The sequence below is a fragment of the Anoplolepis gracilipes genome, chromosome 3, assembly GCF_047496725.1.
Source record: "Anoplolepis gracilipes chromosome 3, ASM4749672v1, whole genome shotgun sequence".
NCBI classification, from domain to species: domain Eukaryota; kingdom Metazoa; phylum Arthropoda; class Insecta; order Hymenoptera; family Formicidae; genus Anoplolepis; species Anoplolepis gracilipes.
Window position 1 is genome coordinate 13,280,760 of NC_132972.1, and position 22,518 is coordinate 13,303,277.

At 29.6% G+C, this 22,518-nt stretch overlaps 2 protein-coding genes and 1 long non-coding RNA gene across 3 annotated transcripts; 2 read left to right on the forward strand and 1 right to left on the reverse strand.

Annotated features, from left to right (window-relative positions):
- Positions 1-302: 302 nt before the first annotated feature.
- On the reverse strand, positions 303-21,587 carry LOC140663593 (KH domain-containing, RNA-binding, signal transduction-associated protein 3). The gene is made up of 12 exons (XM_072887853.1): positions 21,556-21,587; positions 12,912-13,020; positions 5,059-5,518; positions 3,959-4,080; positions 3,711-3,827; positions 3,310-3,628; positions 2,941-3,055; positions 2,710-2,829; positions 2,437-2,513; positions 1,254-1,350; positions 1,045-1,159; positions 303-806 (listed from the first exon to the last, which is right to left on the reverse strand). Exons 3-11 carry the CDS (start codon positions 5,273-5,275, stop codon positions 1,072-1,074), a joined length of 1,272 nt encoding a protein of 423 aa, XP_072743954.1. The 5' UTR covers positions 5,276-5,518; positions 12,912-13,020; positions 21,556-21,587; the 3' UTR covers positions 303-806; positions 1,045-1,071.
- On the forward strand, positions 6,051-12,961 carry Bckdhb (Branched chain keto acid dehydrogenase E1 subunit beta). The gene is made up of 8 exons (XM_072887854.1): positions 6,051-6,438; positions 7,328-7,405; positions 7,645-7,847; positions 8,313-8,468; positions 9,327-9,498; positions 10,283-10,428; positions 12,285-12,371; positions 12,821-12,961. The coding sequence occupies exons 1-8, from the start codon at positions 6,303-6,305 to the stop codon at positions 12,959-12,961; spliced, it is 1,119 nt and encodes a 372-aa protein (XP_072743955.1). The 5' UTR covers positions 6,051-6,302.
- On the forward strand, positions 14,673-21,729 carry LOC140663595 (uncharacterized). Its single transcript, XR_012046292.1, has 3 exons — positions 14,673-17,913; positions 18,899-19,517; positions 20,491-21,729. It is a non-coding gene; the product is annotated as an uncharacterized lncRNA (long non-coding RNA).
- The last annotated feature ends 789 nt before the right edge of the window (positions 21,730-22,518 follow it).

The window sequence follows — 22,518 nt, forward strand, 5'->3', positions numbered from 1 at the left end:
AGATGCTATATTAAGCAAGTAATATAAGATTATAATATAATAGTAACTGGCTTATACAAATTATTATTAATTTATAGTTTTTAATGTCTATTGGTATATCATTTAAATCATTTAATTTGTTCCATTTACAATGCGATACTATTTCATTATAGTATTTTATCAAATAAAAATATTCAATTTTTTATTTAAATAAAATACAGTTTCAATAGTTTATTTAAATAAAAAATTAATATTAATATAAACTTACATTTAATATATAATTTGACTGGAGATTAACCAATTATTAAATGTTAATATTTTCATTTTGTTATTATTAAAATTTCAAATTGAATTAGAAGATATTAAGTACAAACAATAAATAGAAAAGATAATTTCTAAATATGATTAAATTTTCATATTAAGATTTTATTTATGTATATGTATTTTTTGATACTCAATTTATATATATAATATTGAATACATGATTATGAATTTCATTGTCATTTTGTAGTATTAAACACTTGTTCGAGTACTTTACTTATTTAATTCCATCAATCCTCTTGATCCTTTACTCCTTGTCAATAGTTAAATTCCTTTGTGATAAAAAATTTTAGATAAAGGACTAAGGAGCGGAGTTAATATTTTATAGAATGATAGATATATTGAATTAATATTATGGTGAAGATTAAGGAAAATTGTCAACAGAATAAACGTTTATGCATATGATCAATCGCGTTAATATATTATAAGTTGGCTTATACTTTGATTATGGTTTAGTTTCTATTTATATGTTCTTGTTTATCCAGCGGCCGCGAAAACTGAGAGATCTGAAAATTATCGAATTTATCATAAAAAAAATAGTAAAAATAAATTTAATATATAGTGTTTATAACTAAAGAGAGAAGTACGAATAGAGAGAGAGAGAGAGTATATATTTAGTTTGTTAGAAGAAATTGAAAAAGAAATAAATCTTTTGATAATCTCCTGATTATTAGAATACAACATTTTTATAGACGTTATTTATTCTAATATCGTTAAAGTGAAACATTAACGTTTCATCATTACCATCTTAGCCTCCGTCTCTCTGACCGGTCAAGGACGATTTCTTTCATTTATCGGTTTCTGCATCATAGGCCGCCGTGCAGCATTAGGAAGATTAGCCGCCAATGGATTCGCAACGCTATGAAATAATAATGTCAGAAAAAAAAACATTTAGAGGAATACGGACGATTAAGATTAAAAAATTTAACGCATGATTTTTTGTAGATGTTTACTTGGAAGGTCGTGTATACGGGGTGGTGCGGTAGCGCGAGGCTGTGCCTGATGTCGTTGTAGTCTTGTACGATTTCCAAGCGCGGCTCGACGACTCCTCTGCGAATTTCATGGATTGATATATTTTAATTATTTTTATTTATTTAGACAGAACACGATGGTGATTATTAATAGTATCTACATATGCTAGCATCTAAAATGGCTCATTTTAATGTTTTTAGTATAAGATTGAAAGTTTAATTATTAACGTGTGTAGGTCATGCATTTTGTTATACGATTTATGACAGGGTTTAAATTTCATTGTTATAGCAAACTTATATTATGGCTTCAATTGGAATTGCACGATTCAAATACATTTAAAAAGTATAATTATTTAATATTATCTGTTTTTATTATCTGTAAATGATATAATTTCATCTTGTACGCGTATGAATTAAAGGAATTTAATGAAAAGACTATTTATGTTAAGATACTTTAAAATTAAGTTTTATAATAATTAAAGTTAATTTTTAAAATACATTATATTATAACAAAATTTCTATTAGATATTATTAATACAACAAAGTCATTATTTTATGTTTTAATTTATTCATTTTGTATACAAATATATTATTAAGAGTTAAAACTAAATTACCAATTTCTTCAATATATAATTAAAAATTATTATTATATATAATTAATATATATATAATTAAAAATTAAATAGTTTTAGTATTCAATGCATTTCCATGGAAGCTATTATTAATTCTTTTACTTTAAGCATGTTAAAATTATGCATTTTACTAATATTGTTGCAATTTTGTAATTTTGCAATGACTGCAATTATTACAGTTTATAGCAGTAATTATAACTATTCTCTGAAATTTCTTGATAAAAAGGATTGAAAGAAAATGTTTTTTTAGTTTATTTTAAAATGTTTGAAGAAAATATTAAAATATGGAATCATCCATTTAAATTGTACTATACATATTTATGTATTATTATAAAAATTATATAGTAAAATTAAAATGTTACAATAAACCCCGCATAAATATAATAAAGAATTTACATATAATCAATACAATGAATCAAACACATTCATTCCAAAATATATTATCAAAATAAAATTTTCGAAAATCTATAATAGTACAAAAAATCTTAATTTTAAATATTGTAACCAAACAACATAAAAAAGGAATATTTTACCTGGATAATCTGAAGATTCATAATAATCATGCGAAGAATGCGGTGCAGAGTCATCTTCGTACTCATAAGTTGTATATCTTGAACAAAAATCAGTCATCTCTATTAAATAGATGTATAAAACCTAGCATATAAAAAATTAAACAATATAAAAAGAAATTAATGCACTATAAAAAGCGTTTATATAAAAAGTTTTTTTATAAGTCTACATTAAATTTCTCTTTGTTTTATATATTACAATATCAGTTTGCAAAAAAGCGTTATAATAATACATACCCAGAACTCGGAGTATAATGTCTATCACCATATCGAGCACTGCTAGTTGACGATCCATGATACTCATAATCATGATGTGATCCAGCACGGTTTGTTGGTGGAGGGGTTGGAGTCTCATAGCTATAAAAAGAAAAAGATTTAAATATATTTAATATGACAATATTAGGTAATATACAATGTATTTGATTTATATCAAAATGGAGATTACGTTATATAAACAATTAAGCTCACCCAAAATTTTGATCAATAGCAGCTCTTGCACGATCCAAGATGGAGAATACTTTTGATTTTGGCGGTACAGGTCGAGAAAGTGGACCACGATTTGCAGGTGGCGGAGGAAGTATAGCTAAATAATATACATATATGCATTTTTATATATGAATATTCACAATCTTTCATATTATTGTATATTGCATTGTATATCTCCTGTATATCGTAACAAATATATTTGTTAAAAAATATTCTATACAAGTCTCTCTCATTTTATGCAATATAAACTTGTATTGATTAATGACATCAAAGAAATTACTATTATAATATTACTTAATCTCCTGTATATATTTTTACATTTTGTATGATTTTCATAGATATGAGATTAACCTCTAGACGTTCTAGGTAATGTCGGTCTTGAAGTAGGTCTTAATATACCACCAGTACCAGGACCACTCGAAGGTCCTCTCATTGAAGGTCTTCGATCTTCCGAGACTGGATCGTTAGATATGTTCATTTCCATTTCACGCATTTGTTCTTGGCGTATATTATCATTGTTGTCAGGAATCAAATATTTTCGCACTTCAGCGAGCGCAAACGCAATGCGAGCATAGGCTTCAGCTGGTGGTGCAATAGCTGTAATCTCTACATGTAGATCGTCGGAAAGATGCGCATATTTCGGATCCAAAGAAACACGACATTCTTCTTCCTGAGATAAAAAACAAAAATCAAGATGCAGATAAGTCATTTTCTTCAGATGGAAAAAAAAAAAGAGACTTTTTGTTACTTACTTTTTGTCTATCTTTCATCGAGCCTCTACCTAATACTGCCATTTTGCACATTGTTTCTTCTTGCAGACGTTTCATAGAATTACCTTTCGGACCAAGCAATTTTCCAACAAAATTAAACTAAAACAAGATAAGTTATAAAATTAAGGTTTAAGATAATAACTTATATTTGTTTATGATTCTTTAAAAAAATTTTATATTAAATAAGTATAATTTTATTAATAAATTAAATAAATATATAACATATTTACCTTAGGATGCTCACGAATGGGCACCAAAACTTTAACAGAAATACGAACTGGTTTTTCACGATAAATATCCACATATTTTGGATCTCTTAATGGTTTTCCAATAGCTTGCGTTTTTTGAATCTCTATAAAGCAATATTTTTTTGATGCAATAAAGCATTCAGAGCTTATCGCTTTCAAATTTAATAATGAAAAATATGTTCTTATCGTGCATTAACCCTTATTCTATATTGGTGGGTCATTTTTGTTCGTGATTTTTCTAACGTCAATTTCTCGAAAACAAATAATCATAAAATAATATATTTAAGTAAATTATTTTTCAAATTTATTATTTTAGTCTTTATTTAGAATGTTCAAAGAAAGTATATACATTTTTTCAGATTTTTTAAAACACTTTTACATATTAATAAATTTATCGAAAATACACTGACCCACCCACCTGTACAGTTAGAAGGTGCCAAAAATAACAATACAGAGTAAAATTACATCATTTTTAATCTTAAATCAAAATCTCAAATAAAAAATAAAAAATTAAAAAAATATTTGAGATTTTTTTTACATAAAATAATTTATATAAGAGTAGTATATATTATCTACTCTTTCAAAGATAGACTTTTATTTAAAAATATGCTTATTCCTTTTTCATATTTCTTACAAGTGGATACATAGAATCCTATATCAAAAGCTAAATTAGAATATATCAATATTCAATAGCAAAAACTCTGAAGCATCGTCAATATAATCCAAATTATCTTCTAATAAAGAGAATGTTTCACTGCTAAAAAAAGAGTGAACTTTGTTATACTAAAGTATCAAAGCATTGATTTTATATATACATATACATATATATATATATATACACACACACATATATACATACATGTATATATATATATATATATATATATAGTGTGTGTATAAATATATGTATATATATATATATATATAAAATAATTCAATCGAACCTCATTGAGAATAAGTCTTGTTCTACCCGGCATGATATCCGGCACAACGATAATTCATCACGCGGCTTGATGGGATTTCCCATCGAGTGGGCTAATTTCATGAGAAGCATGAAAAAAGAAATATGTTTGTTTATTTACCATGATCGAGCAATCGGATCGCATTGGGTGATTTTTGATTGTCCAGCTCAATCTTTTCCTTAAGAAGCTCACGTACGTATTCGCCCGCCTTGTCAATTTGATGATCCTTCTCGTCGGAGTCTTTGTCCAACATTCTGGATTTCATATCGACATCATCGATATCTCTCTGATACTTGTATTCGCCGTTGCTTGATCTATCCATATCCATGTTCGCCATAATTCAGATCGTCAAACGAGTAACTCTGACAGTTTTCTGACTGCCTTCACCAATGATAGATTGGGAAAATTCTTTATACGTTTGTACAAAAACGACGCGTCCCGAAAACAAATCTGTAATGGCTGCCTCTTCACCGCATGCACATAAACTTGCACACACACTTGAGACTCGAGAACCCCGAGAGGCGGCCATCCCGGTTCCCGGTTCGTCAGACGCTCACCAAGCCTTGTTTAGTGCTGTCATCTATATTGATTTTAGGAAGTTAAATAACCCGACTCTCTTACCGGCACTGTCGGTAAAATCATTTTTTGGTGCGTTTCCATACTATACATACACGATTGTGTGGATGAGCGCATTATTTTCTAATTTGCAGTTGCATAACAGTTATTTCTAAAAAATATTTTTATTTTAATTAAAAATTTTTTATTTTAAGATTTTGGAATTATATATAAATATAGAAATTATATTAATATAAAAAAATAATTATATATTTTTTTATGTAGCCCGTACAATCCATTATTCAGCGATGAAAAACATAATAAAATATTTTTCAAGATAACATTTTATTTTGTAACTCGCGCATTTCAAATACTAAAATATATATTATTAATAGGTTTTATTTTCATAACTATATATTGTATGATATGTACTCTGTGTTAAACGTCACTTGTGATTATCAAGTCTACTAATCACCGAGCTTAACTTCGACGAATGAAATAATATTATTGACGTCAGCATGTTATCGGTTTCCCTCCTTATCTTCTCCTTTTTTTCTCTTTCTAGATTTATCTTCCTTTTTTAGGTTTTTTTTATCGCTGTTTCGAAGTATACGCGTATCGAAAGGACCAGTTCCTGTTCGTCTGTTTACATGTCGGCAGCACTTTTGCCCGTTCGATCAAAGAGCGTACGTCTCCATTATTTTGTGGCTGTTTACGAAATTTGCATGCGATGTCTCTATCGCATTATATGCAAATAGAGATAAGACCTGTAACCTCGTTTACGCGAGCAATAGAGCTTCGAATGAGAAATGATGTTCAGTAAGTTGTACACGCGGCTACGAAGTGCTGGAAGAAAACTACTCTTGAACCGAAATTCCACCGAGCGCAAACATGTCAGATCAGCGCATTTTACGTATTTCCCAAGCAAGACGTCAAATATCACCGGTAAGCGTAACTACTTTTTTGTTTTGCACATATTTATCATCGTGGATCATCATTCAAAGTCGTAAAAACAGTGATACGCAAAATCGACATAAATATATTTAATATATACATATATAAGCAATTATTTAATTATTATATAATAAGTAAATTATTTGAAAAAAAGACGTTTTGCCAAATTTATAATTTATTGGTCATTTAATTAATTGAAAAATTTATATGTAGTTTTTATTTACATATAGTTGTATTAAGTTATATGTGTATGATGTCTCCTTTAACATGCAGAGATATAAAATACCTAGTATTTAAGAGAGACAATATTATTGAGAAAACAATTATTTATTTGTGTTAGCTGTGAAAAGTGTTTTTTTTTAACTGTCACAAATAAAAATAGAGATTATTTTCATCTAACATCGAAATCTAGACTGATTAAAATCAAAATATATTACCTATTTTTTCACTCTATAAATATAAACATATATCGACTTTTTTCAAAATTTCTAAATATTCAAGCATTCGAATATTTAAATATTTAAAAAATCGAATTTTTAATAATCTTTAGATTTTGATAGTCATCTCTTTCTTTCACGCGTAAAAAACGCAAAAATGTGCATAGTATGTGTGTCAAGGATGAATCGAGAATTAACAAATGTAATATGACGATGTAGTGTGACAATAAATTATCGAGAAATTTTTTTTGTCATACCTATTATATGATATACAGAATTTATAAGTATATTTATAATATGGAGAAAAAGAAAAAATATTATTTATTATCATTAAGTCGCAATAGAATGTTCTAGAATTTGGCCATTTCATAGGACGGAATCACTTAATACTCAATAATGCACTCAATTATTCACGTATGATTATGTAAAAGATGTGTTTTCAGGTGAGACTCAAAAGCTGAATATGTATCAAGCTATAAATCACGCTCTTTCTCTTGTATTGGAAAACAATCCACGTTCAGGTAAAAATTTTATCAAAAGCCTTTTAAATAAAGTACATAATTTACATAAATATAAAACTATTTTTTCTGATACATGTATATTTTTTTATTTTCTTTGACATTCATTAATATTTTACAGTTATTCAAACTATTTAAGAAAAAGAAAAAAAAAGAAAATTTTATTAAAAAATTTAGAAAAAAAAAATATTTTTGTATATTTTTCAGAACAAATACTTCATTAATATTTTTTTTACTTTTAGTGACATTTGGCGAAGACGTAGCATTCGGAGGTGTCTTTCGTTGCACAATGGATTTGAAGAATCGTTTCGGCGCTGATCGTGTCTTTAATACGCCCCTCTGCGAGCAAGGAATTGTCGGCTTTGGAATTGGCTTAGCCAATGCCGGAATATCGGCAATTGCCGAAATACAATTTGCGGATTACATATTTCCCGCTTTCGACCAGGTACTTCATCATTAACATGCAATACGTAAATAATAAATAGATTGATAATTATAATTTTAGTAAAATATTTTCATATACGGAATGTGAAAAGAATGCACAGTTTTAAAAAGATTAAAAACTTAAAAAATGAAAAAAAATCCTTTAGAGAGCAGAAACGTTGTTATATATCTCCAAAAACATCGATAATAAAATTATACGGAAATTACATGAAATAATGCGGAATATATATTTGTATCGTCACGCAAAGAATGTATTATTAATTAATAATAATAATAATATTAATAATAATATAAATATAATATAATAAAATATAAATATAAATATAATATAATATTAATTAATATAATATTAATATTATATTATAAATATAATATAATATTAATATTCATATTTATATTAATAATAATTTTGTATTATTATTATTAATGTATTATTAACGGAATTATATATTAATTTTATTTGCAGTTGGTAAACGAAGCGGCTAAAATGAGATACCGAAGTGGCAGTATGTTTGATTGTGGTAAACTTACAGTTCGCGCACCTTGCGGAGCAGTTGGCCATGGTGGCCTTTATCATTCTCAAAGTCCAGAAGCTTATTTCGCACATACTCCTGGTTTGAAGGTCAGTAATAAAAGTATGTGTGCGCTATATTTTTATTATTTATCGAATGTAATACAAAACCGCTTTCTCTCTGTCTCTCTCCCTTTCTTTCTTTCTCTCTCTCTCTATCTATCTATCTATCTCTCTCTCTTGTCTTTTCGACCGCAATTTAATCGTGCACCGTGTCTTTATCCTTGAGAATAGTCGATGAAAAAAATTAATTCTTTATTGAGATAAACGATTTTCGTAATGGAGTAATGGATAAATGATTGCGCGTCAATATTCATGTATGAAATATTTGAGCTATCACATATGCATTGTATTATTGCAATATTAAATAACAAGATTAATATTATGAGTTGACATGACTGCTATTTTCCAAATAATTTTAATACGTGTTCAACATAAGTCATATGTTAAAAAATTCGGATAAGTAAAAAAAATTAAATAGTCATTAATATTTAATATACCTCGATCGCGCGAGTCAAGCAAACAAGTTTCGCTATCAAATTTTCATCATCGGGAACATTCTTCGTGCCTTCGCTATATTACGCACCAGCCATAGCCATGAGTTCTCAACTTTCTTCAACAAATTCCATGAATATTGTAGGACGTATACACTCTACGTATGCATGAAGAAAGTTTTCCTCGCACACTAATGCGCAATCGCCGCTATCGTACATCGCGATTACGAGAGAAGCATGTCGCGTAATATCGTACCGACGTTTCCTGGAGCCAATAAATTTCACGTTTGTTTCTTAAAACCGTTTTTTAACCGAAAAGAATCGCCAATTATTGACGGAGAGATCATGAACTGGAAAAAATTGCGAAAGACAGTTTTACGTTCCTGAAAGCAGCTGATTTTTTTTTTTTTTTTAGATTGTCGTGCCTCGTGGAGCAATGCATGCGAAAGGTTTGCTATTGAGCTGCATAGATGAACCAGATCCTTGTATTATATTTGAACCTAAAATTCTATATCGCACAGCGATCGACGAAGTGCCCATAGCACATTACAAAATCGAAATCGGCAAGGCCGAAGTTGTAAGAGAAGGTAAATTTTATTAATATAATATTTATATTAGATATTTGCATCTTAGCATATCTGGCAATTTGAATTTATTAAGCGCTGCTATACTTGTATATCGTTTACGTTGTTGGTTATATATTTCAAATGCATAATACAGAATAAATTTTATACGTTAGTTTATAGAATTTTATAAATAATAAACGTCTTGATGTCGAAGCACATGATATAGTATTTTCAGTAATTATTTGATGTTAGTATTTTACCAATCTAATTTTAATAATATTGGTTCAAAAACAATATTTTGCTTCTGAGTTATTGTTTAATGCAAATATTTATAACTTGTATTATTGGAAATTCAAATCAGAGACAAAGATGCAAAAATGGTAATTATGCAATATGAATAAATACTTGCGAGTGTAAAATTATTTTTTCAACAGAATGTTTAAATATAAAATACACAAGTTTTTTCTCTCTTTTCTCGCTCTTTCTCTCTCTCTCTCTCTCTTTATTTTTTAAATTCATAGCAAAATATACGTTATCCAATCAAAATAATGCATAAGAGACATTTAAAATCATATATAGAAATCATATATAGAAAGTGACTGTTCTCCATACATGCTTTGAGTCTCTGTGACTATAATTTGCCGAGTATAATCCTTCTTCCATTATCCAATCGTCGGAGCGAAACAGCGCTCTCGCTGATGACCGGTCCTGAAACAGGATATAACAGAAGGAACTTATATACACGCACTTGTCTGTTACGCGAGTATACAGGTGTTTGTCTATATAAGTGTTTCTTGTTGCGTAGGTAACGCCGTGACACTCGTAGGCTGGGGCACTCAAGTGCACGTGCTGTTGGAAGTGGCCGATCTAGTCCAGGAGAAGCTCGACGTATCCTGCGAGGTGATAGACCTCATTTCCATTCTACCTTGGGACGCGGAACTCGTAAGCAAGGTGGGTATAATTCAATCTCTTTCTCTCTTTCTTTACTTTATTACTTTAGTCGTTTCCTTGAGAATAAGAAAGCGGTTTAAGAAAACGATCGCCTCAAGCATCATATATCCTTCTTTATTTTTTCCATTCTCATTGTTTTGATAACGTATACGATTGTGGAATCATTGTTTATCTCTTATTCCAAGAATTTCAAGGGCCGAATAATTGTGCGCGGTCTCTTTCCTTTGCCATTCTCTCGAGTTAATTCGAGGTTTCAATTATCAATGACAAATCATGCATACCGTGATCATGACGTTGAAACTCACGAATTTTGATGTAGAAAATCACCGGATATATCTACGTAAAATACGAAATACCCAATTGAAGCACATCTTTCGTATCATTTGTATGCGTATCCCGTTGGCGAAATGTCGGCAGACTCGAATAGCGAAAGAATAATCGAAAGATCTCGGATGATCGTCGCGCCAGAGGATTTGATATTATTGCGTCGTCCCGTCGACGATGGAAGCGGTTATCGTTGCCGCATATAAAGTGAAATGAGAAGTGATCGTGAGCGAAATCCTCCGGTCTGGACTCTTGCGTGTCCCTTCGGGTTACGGATCTCCATATAGACACTAATATCGCGCTGATTTATGCTAATCGATCTCTGGTCGTCTAATGATATGCCAATCGTACAGTATGCACTTCTCGCAGCTTACAAACCGCCGTAATATTACATACACCGCGAGAATGGTGCGCATACAAGACGTGGTACGAGCGTAATTGGAAACCCGTTTTGCCGCAATTTCGATACAGTCGTGGAGATTCGCTGTCTTGTCTACCCGCACCGATGTCTGTCTGCGAAACATTGCGCGGTTTCGTAACGAGAGACGATTCTGCTCGCGAAACGAAATTCTAATATATTCGTCACGTTGATGAAAAACTTTGATGAAAAAAATCAATCACTTGGGTGCGATAAAAAATCGTGGCCGGAAAAATTGCCGATTGTGTTATTAAACTGAAGCAGAGTGACTGATAAATACAGAAAGACATTATAATGGATTATATTCAGATTATAATTTAATTTAGGCATTTTTAAAAAATTAAAATCGTATCTTGAAGGAAAGTTAATATCCACGATATACAGGTATATTTTATTACAAGATTTTCAGTTCAGTTCTTCTAAAAAAATTTGACAAATTTATATATTATTGCATAATTAAATTAAATAAGAAGAATCTTTCTCTCTTTTAATATTTTAAAATAAACAATATATATTTAAGAAAATATATAAAAAATTAATAACTTTTTTATTGAGTACTGTTTTGAAAGCAATCGAATACTATAAAAAAAAAAATAAAAGATTCATAACTTATAAATATTATTGCGTTGTGACAGTAAGTTGCCTATTAATAAGGATTAAAATTTTCTTGTAGAAATGTAGAGTCTCATAAATATTAATGTGCGATAAATATAGAAACATATATTTTCTATGGGGTTGTTTTTGAAAGTACAGGAAATGTCAACGCAAATTGAAAATGTCAAACCTGTATTTGATGTTCAGTCTTGCTTACTTATCTAGTTATCATTGTTAATGATTTACAACAAGTGTACCTATCTATCTCGATCGCCAACCATTTTATCGCCAGCGTGTATTTCCATCGTCGATCATGTTGTAGACCTGTATTTGATAGCCGTTACAAAATGATGGCTCGTGCCGTCGTCGCGGCGTTAATGTGCCCGTTTAACATCGCGGTCGTATCTATAAGTTATTATTATACCGCAACAATATGGGACGAGACGTAAATCACGTGCAAATTAAACCCAGCGACCGACCGATAATAAATTGCCATGTGATATGTGCGTAAATGTTGCAGTCAGCGAGGAAAACTGGACGTGTAATTATTGCCCACGAAGCGCCGATGACAAACGGATTTGGGGCAGAAATAGCTGCAACTGTACAGGTAAGGTACCTATTTTTTCATGTCAGTCAGATTCGCGACAACGATAAAATCTTGCGCAAACAATGTGACATAAAATGATTTAAAAACACTTAATAACGCAATAATCGCGGATATGTGCATAAAAATATATTGCACCCTAATATGAACTAACACTAATAATAAGTTGTAAGCCTTTGATAGCCTAAGATACACCGAGATATATAATGTCACGTGAGATGGTGATATTATCCATAGAAGGTTGTAAACCGGTTTGTAAGGTGACCGAGGTTAATTGATTTATTTTTCTCAAATTTGCTCGTATTTATATCTCTAATTAATTAATTAGTATTTGCTCTTTTGATGTTTACTTTAGAAAGTCAGTTTTACATCAATAACAGTATTAAATTTTAACCACACATGTAGCTTATCAAATTTATAATATCAAATTTCTCTAATGACTGTTAAATCAGGCGGAGTGCTTCTTGCATTTGGAGGCGCCGGTTCAAAGAGTCACAGGATGGGACTGCCCATTCCCACATATCTTTGAACCATTTTACTTACCAGACAAATGGCGTTGCTTTGCAGCTGTCCGAGATATCCTTAAATACTAAAGAACTACTGTTGTTGCAGTACGTCACAATGGAGAAAGGTTGTCCGCTAAATGTTCACTCTGAAAAACATATTTTATATCATTAATTTTTTATAATTTACTTGTCTCTACATGTCTTATAAATTTTTTTAAATTTATTAGATATTTTTCATTTTTTTAATAAAATGTACTTCATATAATCTCAATATAATACACGCAATAAAATATATTTTTAATATAAGATTATATATTTTATATAAAATTTACTTTTTTCTATCTTAAAAAAATACAGAAATATAAATAAAGAAATGAGAATAATAAGAAATAGAAAAAATAGAAAAAGTGAAGAAAAAAGAATATTATTTGTGTGAAATTTTTGTGAAATTCGTATATGTATTTTATATTTATCTTTTTGCTTATAAATAAATAGATTATTAATATATATATGTATATATATATATATATATATATATATACAATGTAATTTATGTATTTTTAAACTATCAAGCATAAATTATTATTGCTAGAAAATTAGCATATTATTGTTTATCTGAAATAATTGAATCTAAAATAATATATTCTTCATTGCTAACAGATAAACAAAAAATATAAATCTGTAGCTTTTGTCTAGCATTTATTGAACGAATGTAAAACCATTGTCCCTGACCCAGTTTACTGTAACCCACATAAATCTATCCCTCCTGTCTAAATTAATAACGTGAAAGATGATACAAATCGTCGCCGGCGGCAATGACGTACCGGTCGACGAAGACGTCAGATAGGTATTCGCAATCAGGATGGATAATCTAGGTATCTATAGATCTTTTTTTTTTTACCGATAATCTAGGTCAAGTTCTTCTTTAATAATAAAACGCACCGATTGTGCGCACCACAGCAACGTAATATCTCAATCAAGGTTTCAGTCTCAGACGCTGTCCTTTTCAGTTTAAACCTTTAAGATCACTATGTTTCGCTTGTCAGGATATAAGTTTTCGAACTGAAAGGCATGAAAACGATATTCAAAAGAAGACTGACAATGAGTTTAAAGCATATGAATAAGATGTCAAATTAGTAAACCTGATGATGATTTAATTTTTCTTATTAAGAAATTGATATTGGAGCGATTATTATTTAAGACTAATATTTACATCTAAAAGATGTACACACGCAACCACCGCTATTATTAAATATAAATTCATGCTACATTCGAAGTAACCGAAAAATTTTTAAATGACATAAAAAATAAAATTAAAAAAAAAGGAAGTGTGCTGAACTGTTCACTCGTGGCATATTTTGTAATTTGAAAGGGAAACCACATTCTTTCACTATATATTATGATACGTGAAAGTTGGCAACGGTATATACATGGAGCGCAATGAGAGAAAGAGAGAGAGATAAGAAAATAGTTAAGAGAAAGAGAAAGAGCGAGAGATCCATCAACAGTGAAAAAGAGATGGAGAGCCAGTCGCTACGAAGCATAAACTATATCGAAGGTCGACGAGTTACCTTTTTATTAGTCGATTTTTGTGAGAATAGAGCAACGGCTTTTACATGCTAACATATGGCGCCGATGCGCTCGTAGATATCGAAAGTCACGAGATTTTCACTCTCTTTGATTCGATAATGATTATGAGAGACTCTCAGAAATATAAGTTATCAAAATACTTTTATTTTTAGTAGCAATTCTATTGAAATGACACAATCATTAATTTTTGTTTAAAAAAACGTTAAATAAATAACGATTTATTTTTTTAACTCTTTTAAAAATTTATTTTTTTTATTAAATTATTATTTTATTAAATTTTATTAAATTATTTTTTTTTAATCTTACATTAAACATTAAAACATTAAACATTTCAATTTTTGCTACACGTTCTTAGACAGATTATTTTGATAATTTATAGTTAATTAATTACTTATATAACTAATAATAACTAGAATTTTTCGTTATGTTAAATAATCTAATATTATACAACGGTTTATCATCGACATATCTGTTAATTTTAACGTATTGACAGGTGACATATGTAAAATCAAAATATTTTTATACTACGAGATTACTTGTTAAGTATATAAACAAATTACGTATATTCTGTTACATAAATTCTATTTACAACATATCGTAGCTAACAAGTTTGTTTTCATTTCCCGATCTCTTCTCACAATCGATTGATCGGATATCGCACTCTTCTTCCACGTGTCAATGTCATACACAAGTGTCAGAGAAAGGATTCTTCAGACCAAATTAAACATCGATTTGTTATCTTGATTTATGCTACGCAACACCAGTGCGATATCTCTACAGCAACAGCAGAAAATAGTCAGTGTTGAAAGTTTTCATTGGTTCGATCAAACGCAACGTATTTACTGGCACTTTCGAAATTAACAGCTGCGTTTTTATCTTATCTAAAATAATGTTGTTTGCCAACGCGGAGGTTAAATGTGAGTAAAATTACGTTCTTTTTAAAAACACTGCACGCAAAAAGAAAATGTTTTATGCAATCTTATATTTGGCAGTTTTTAGTTTAAAATCGTGATTACTTTAATTGCCCATGTACGGTATTAAAAGAATTTTAAATAAAATATATACATTAACAGCTGACAGCAAATAAGCGATTACTAATTTATACAAAATATATAAATAAAAAAAATATATAAAAGAGAAAGAAAAGAAGAGAGAAAGAAAAAGCTTGTGCAATTTTTTAAAGAAGCTCTACTTTAATACTTATTCTCTCTATTTTTTTATACTTGAGAAAACACGACGCTCTCATAACACGACATTCACAAGTAGCCTGGAACAAAATGTAAAGCCACGAAACACTGATGCTTTATTTGCACGGAATTAAAATAATTTGGTGCATTGCCTGCATCTTGTACACGTTGTATAAATCTGTTTTCGTGGCATTTGCCGTTCTTAAAGTACAAGGCAGATTCTAGTATAACTCCCCGAGGGCTTCTTCCTTATGAGAGTGCACACGTAACTACAACTAAGTTGCAACCGCAATTAACGCGCCACTCAACTGATGCTTGCGTACAAGTAGCCTAAGTATTAAGTACATCGCATTTATATCACGTCCAAACTAACGCAACTAATCTTAAAATAATAAAGCACAAGAAACGATCATTTTTAATTAAAATTATTCTATATAATTGAATAAGAAATGAGATTTTTTTCTGGAATTAATACGGTTACTATAATAAATAACAGATTTTATCACACATTTAATGCTTAATAGAAACATCAATTGAAACTGCATTGAAATTATTTTGAACTTCTCTCTCCTTCTCCCCCCCCTCCTCTCTCTTGTATGATTTATTTAAATATTTCAAATTCTAAGCAATCACATAATATATATTTTGCAATTACGGCGCGAAATTATTTCCATAGAGTATTAATTTATTTTAAAGTTTATTTGTGTATATATATATATTCCGCACATGTCTTACACGCGTTTCTTAATAAAATCGGAACGATTAGATATGCGTATAAAAACCGCAAATGTATACATATCGCCAATAAGTTTTACGATAAATTAATCGCTGATATATATTTATAATAATACACATGTGTATAAATAATCGTTTTGACCGCGACTGTGTGTCGCAAAAAATGAAACGTTCATAAATTATACATTTTTATTGCAAGCATTCTCGGTGGATTATTGTAATGTTAATAGGTAAAACTGGATTGTGATAGGTTGATTACGTGCTCTTTGCAATTTTGATAGACCGTTAACACTGCGTAATTTCTTCCAAGAAGTGAATGCCACACAGAAATAATTTATCATATTTTGCAATCACTAAGAATAAATAATCAAATTTACAATTTTAATGTTGAACGAAACCTTAATTGATACATTTTTTACATAATATATTTTTTCAAATTTTAAATTAAAAATTATAAATTAATATATTTTAAAGTCATTGTTACACTTATCAAAGGAATTATAATAACACCTACAAAAGAGAAGGAGTAAAGAGATTTTTAAGAGTACAAAAATTAAAAAATTATTATTTAAAATATTCTAAATTTTTTAATCAAAAATATCTTTATATGGGACGCGAGACTTGAAAGATATTGCAATACTTAAACGAGAGTTGAATTTTTTAAATTAAACGAAAAACAATTTTTTTTTAAATTAAATATCTTGCACTTTAGAATTTGGGGATAGCATACTCGGCATGAATATGAGTTTAGTGTGAAAAAAAGGGATTTTTGTGAATTAAACACCACGCTTAAAAAGCAGTGTAAAATCAAGATTGTTTCATCGGAATCAGAATTTAATAGAACAAATATTATGTTTAACGTTCATAGTTCATTGCTTATGAGAGAATTAAAGGTTATTGACTCATTCGGATAGCACGTAAGGCAGAGACGAGAGCGATGCAGGTGCGGCTCCCGTCCCGCATCTTTCTCCCTAGCTCTCATCTCATCTCAATCGGCCGCTTTTACTGCAAATTGCTTCCTCGACAAGGTATATATATACACACATATATGTACCGCGATGCGGTAGTATATGTATATACACATCGAATGCGCAACCGGCGCTCATTAGGAAAAACGAAGAAAAAGTCGGCCGACTGATGCACGCGATGTGTGCAGCGAACACGGTCAACCTTATGCATCGTGCGCGCTATGCAATAATTATTGTGCCACACATTCTTCCTCAAGAAAGCGGCAAATTAATTCGCTTTACGTCCATCGGCCAATCTTTGCCAACGTCCGGGCTAGCATTGAGCTTTCCATTCCTATAATATACATTACGATCAACGTATTCTTGACGCTGCGGTATACAAAGACGTAATACTCGCCGATCGATTTATCATTTGCAGATATACGTTAATTATACCCCATCTGTATCGCTGCTTGATCAATCATTGGTCTTTTCATTAGCAAATCAGAAATCATTCAGTTTTACTGCGAGAGTTAATTAGATCATCAGAGAGAACAGAGTGGAGCGAATCAATTTGTGTGTATGTTCATAAGATAATTATGAGACGTAATACTTTTTATTAATAAGGCAGAGCTAGATAAATGTTTCCAGGCGCGAAATGTGTTTAATATTGTTATCGATAAAAGATTTTTTTATTGCATTGATTCATTCGTTTTATCTTGTCGAATATTAGATGTAATAAACGGCGCGATAAGACGCGAATACGTAAATCATTGCATTGTCCAAGCAGTTTGAAAGGGAAATTAATTGTCTATAAATGATTCTTTAACGAGCTTACCCGTGAATTTAATTAATGTTTAGCGCAATTATTCGTACGTTTGCGTGTTATTATCGCCGACATCTATAGTACAATGTAACATAAAAAGTGCAATACTTATCTATAATAAAAAAGAAATATAATAAAAACCCGTGAAGCGTGTTTATTCAAGTCGAATTTCGAGATTTATATTGTTGCACTTTTCTCGTGCGTCTGATTGACGATCAATGACATTGAAAAGTAAATAATAATTCAATTTGTTGACAGTTTCTTGACAGTTCAGTGAAGCGTGCGCGCTATATGCTACTTCTAAATAATAAAAATAATAAAAATGCATGTTTAAGCGAATATAAATTGCTATTTTACTATAATAACTATTATAATTCAATAAATAATATTTTTAATAATATTTTTAATAACTTGTAAAATATGTATTTATACAAATTATTACAAATAATTTTTATCATACTGTCATCTTATTGTTAGTATCTATCACGGCAAAACTTAATAAAGTTTACTCGATATCATCAACCAATCAATAATATATATCTAACAATTGAATATATTTAATGTTAAATTAACTACACTTCTCTTCATATCAATACATTATATTTACTAACCCCACGAAATATGACACTTTATAAACATTCACTTCACAACATCATCGATCGTGAATCAAACACACGGGAAAAGTGGAACAATATAAATCTCCAAATTTATACTGACTTATTTTTTTCAATTTATTAAGAAACACAATCTAGAATAGAAGCAAGAATCACGGACAATGAGATTACTCACATTTAGCTCCATCTTTATGAAGTTTCCTCGATATTTCTTGAGATTCTAAATACTCCTCGCTAAATGATAATCCTGGTCGGTTGCACAATATACGAGTACGAGATACACAAACAGAAAGTGGATCCTTCTAGAACGATCCATTGAAACGCACAAAGAAAGACACGACGATTATTGAAAAGATCACCAATTGCAGTCACGCGGACGAAATGATTGTCCGTTGCTAAATTCCTCTCGACACTCTTCTACACACAATTCATTGAAACGCGTAGAAAGATACCGAAAATGCTGCTGACTTACGCAGTTCACAGTTCACATACCACGAACTGTAATTCTAATAACAGACACTGACCTCAGTAACGTATGGAAGGTGACGACGACTTAAAGGAGAGCTGCTCTTATATAACGCGCGATATGACGTAAGACATACAAAAGACGTTATTTCATGCAGGCAAATTAAGCAGGAAAATTTCTTATCAACCCGAGGACTTTTATTAAAATGTTAATGGAAGAATAAGTATCATTGAAATATTAAGAGATATATTGTTAAAGTGCTTGCATTGAATGTATGTGTATGTATATATATATATATATATATATATAAAATTCTTTTTCTTTAAAATTTTTCTATAATATAAAAGGTAAGTTATTTTTACACATCTTTATATATAGGAGTATATCGTATATTAAAATAGAATTAATAAAAGAATTTACAGTTTTCGTGATTATAATATTGCTACTTTCTAATTGATTTTAATCAACTTTGATATTTATTTTCACACTGTTATTTATTTACAAATATTTGCGTGGAAAATAATAACACTCTTTCAAAAAATAGTACGTTAACTTTAATATTTTACCAATAATAACAATGAATAAATTAATAAAATAATCCTAACTGTTTGAAAGATAAGTCTACATACCTAACAATCAATTGAAGCATATAAATGAAATAAATCTCTCTATTATTGATTCTTAAGACGAGAATCTTGAAGAGAGAGGACAATGTTGCGCATCTTTTTATGTTGCATCTCCGTATTGAAGTAGCAAGTCAAATTTAATATTTATTGTACCTATCTTTAAGAGATCATCTCTTAGCACTGTTAAATCATTTACAAGTTATGTAAAGAGCTAATATCTTGTAAAATCTTGTGATTGCTGAAGTGCTTTGTGGACTCATCTTTCAAACGACTATGATTATTCTATTAATTTTGTTATTCCTTGTGTTCTGTATTCTTAGTTCAATATTAAAGTTAACATATTACCTTTTAAAAGAGTGTCATATTTTTTACGCAAATGCTTGTAAATAACAGTACGAAGATAAATATAAAAATTAATTAAAATCAATCGGAAAGCGCAACAATATACTATATCTAGAAAACTATTAATTCTTTTATCAATTCTCTCTATTTTAAAATATATTTTTATATAAATGTAAAAATAGAATGTTAAAATAACTGATTTTTTTATACTATATAAAAAAAAAGGAAAATATATGTATATAAAATTACATGTAGAAATTATATAATATCGTTTATATTGTAGGTGTATATTGTAGAAAAGGTACTGCTGTCGAAAGAATTCTCCAGTGACATATGAATACCTGATTAAACTGTTAGGGGAACTGGAAGAGGATGAAACGGAAAATGTCTTTAGGCACATTTTTCTTTTATGAGAAAGTAAAGGGGGCGAAAGAGAACTATAGGTTCGTGAATATCCATGAAATAATTTCTAGTACTGAATAAAAAAAAAGAAAATGAAAATACCGTTGAATTTCTAGAGCGTGAAAATATAATAGGTAACGTAAAAAAACAAAAAAAAAAAATGCGCCAATTGTAAGTATAAAATTATTATTGATCAGCGAGAAATAACTAAATTAATCTATGATTTTTCGAAAATTTAAATATACATAAGTTTTTACATTTTCTAAATAGTTAAAATACGTTTCGCTCTAAAAAAGAAATTTGAAAATAAATTTTACAACAATATCGAATTTCTCTAGCAACGAATTTGTAATGTTAGTTTTGTACTTACTGATTACTAGATTACTCTTATACTTTATGACTGAGATTAAGGTCAGGTCGAATCGGTTTAACTTCAAGTTAAATCACCGGTTAGATTAAAATCAGAGACGACAAAGTTTGCCTAAGATTTCATTATTTCACAGAAAAGATCAATATATTAAAGATAATATATTTCATAGAAAAGATTAATGTATTAAAGATAATATATTTCAAATTAACTGGAGATAAGTTAAATTAATATCGATTAAAAGATCCTAATCTTTTAAAATTTTTTCGCGTAACAAAAGAAAGATCTAATCAATCACAGATATAAAATTTTTTTGGAACATTATTATAAAACAGAATATTATATTTTTCTTCTTTTCTCTCTTTTATTTTCTTTTTTATTTACGATTTCGTGTATAACTAACAGATATTTCACTCGGTGTGTTCGTCGGTCACGTGTAAATAAACACTTTTGTGGTTTCACAACCGCGTCACGGTCACCTATCTTAGTTGTTATTTCAGAAGTCTCACGGATTAGGTCTCACGAAACAATTAACGACGATGCCTACTGAAGCTTCTTAAATATTATTAATTTGGTTACCTTTCAAGAATACATCCTGCGAAGACAATACGACGGCTGTAGAAACACAAGTCTTGTTGCAGAAACAGGATAAGATTATCTGCATTTATCTGAGATATAAATGAAGAAATAAAGCAGAATTATTATTACGCACTCATATACTTTCATTAATTCTAATAAAACATAGAAGGAACTGCCAAATTAACTATTCATATTTTTCGTTGAATTATTTATAATTGCTGATATAATATATAATATTATAAAAACAAATTTTGTACATTTTTTTAGAAATTTAATATTCTAATTTTTTAATCTGCAAAACGCAATGTTTTCTCTCTCTCTCTCTCTCTCTTTGTATAATATTAAATTACAAAATATATTTTCGATAATCGAATAATAACATATTTTCTCATTTCTGAACATTTCTCAAAATTGAATTTATACAGTGATATGCCATTGGGGAATCCAAGTTTTATTTCGATATATTTTTATATTGTAATAAAGTTTTATTACAATATAAAAATATATTAAAATAAAATTTGGATTACGTAATATATATTGTATATAGTTTTAAAAATAACAAAATATATATATACATCTAGCTTTAAACAATTTATGTTTATAGCCGCGTTATCCAGTGGCCACGAGAGATAAAATATACATATATTTTTAAATCATTATTACATCAGTCAATACATACTTCTTAAAATAACATTTATTTCTTTTCTCAAGTGATCGACTGTGTTAAAATCAGATGAGATTTTTATTATGATCTTATTCCAAGGCGAGTAGCGAAAGAAAGAGAATTTGAAAGATCGCAACGAAATCGCGAAAACTCATTTGGCAGCGTCCCGCGCTCGTGCCAACAATGTCGGCTAATTGCGGCAAGTGGCTAACCTTTGCTCGTCGACTCCGCTCGGTTCTTCTCAGTTCTCAGACGAGGATGACGATGGATCACTATGATGGAGACGTCGACACCGACGC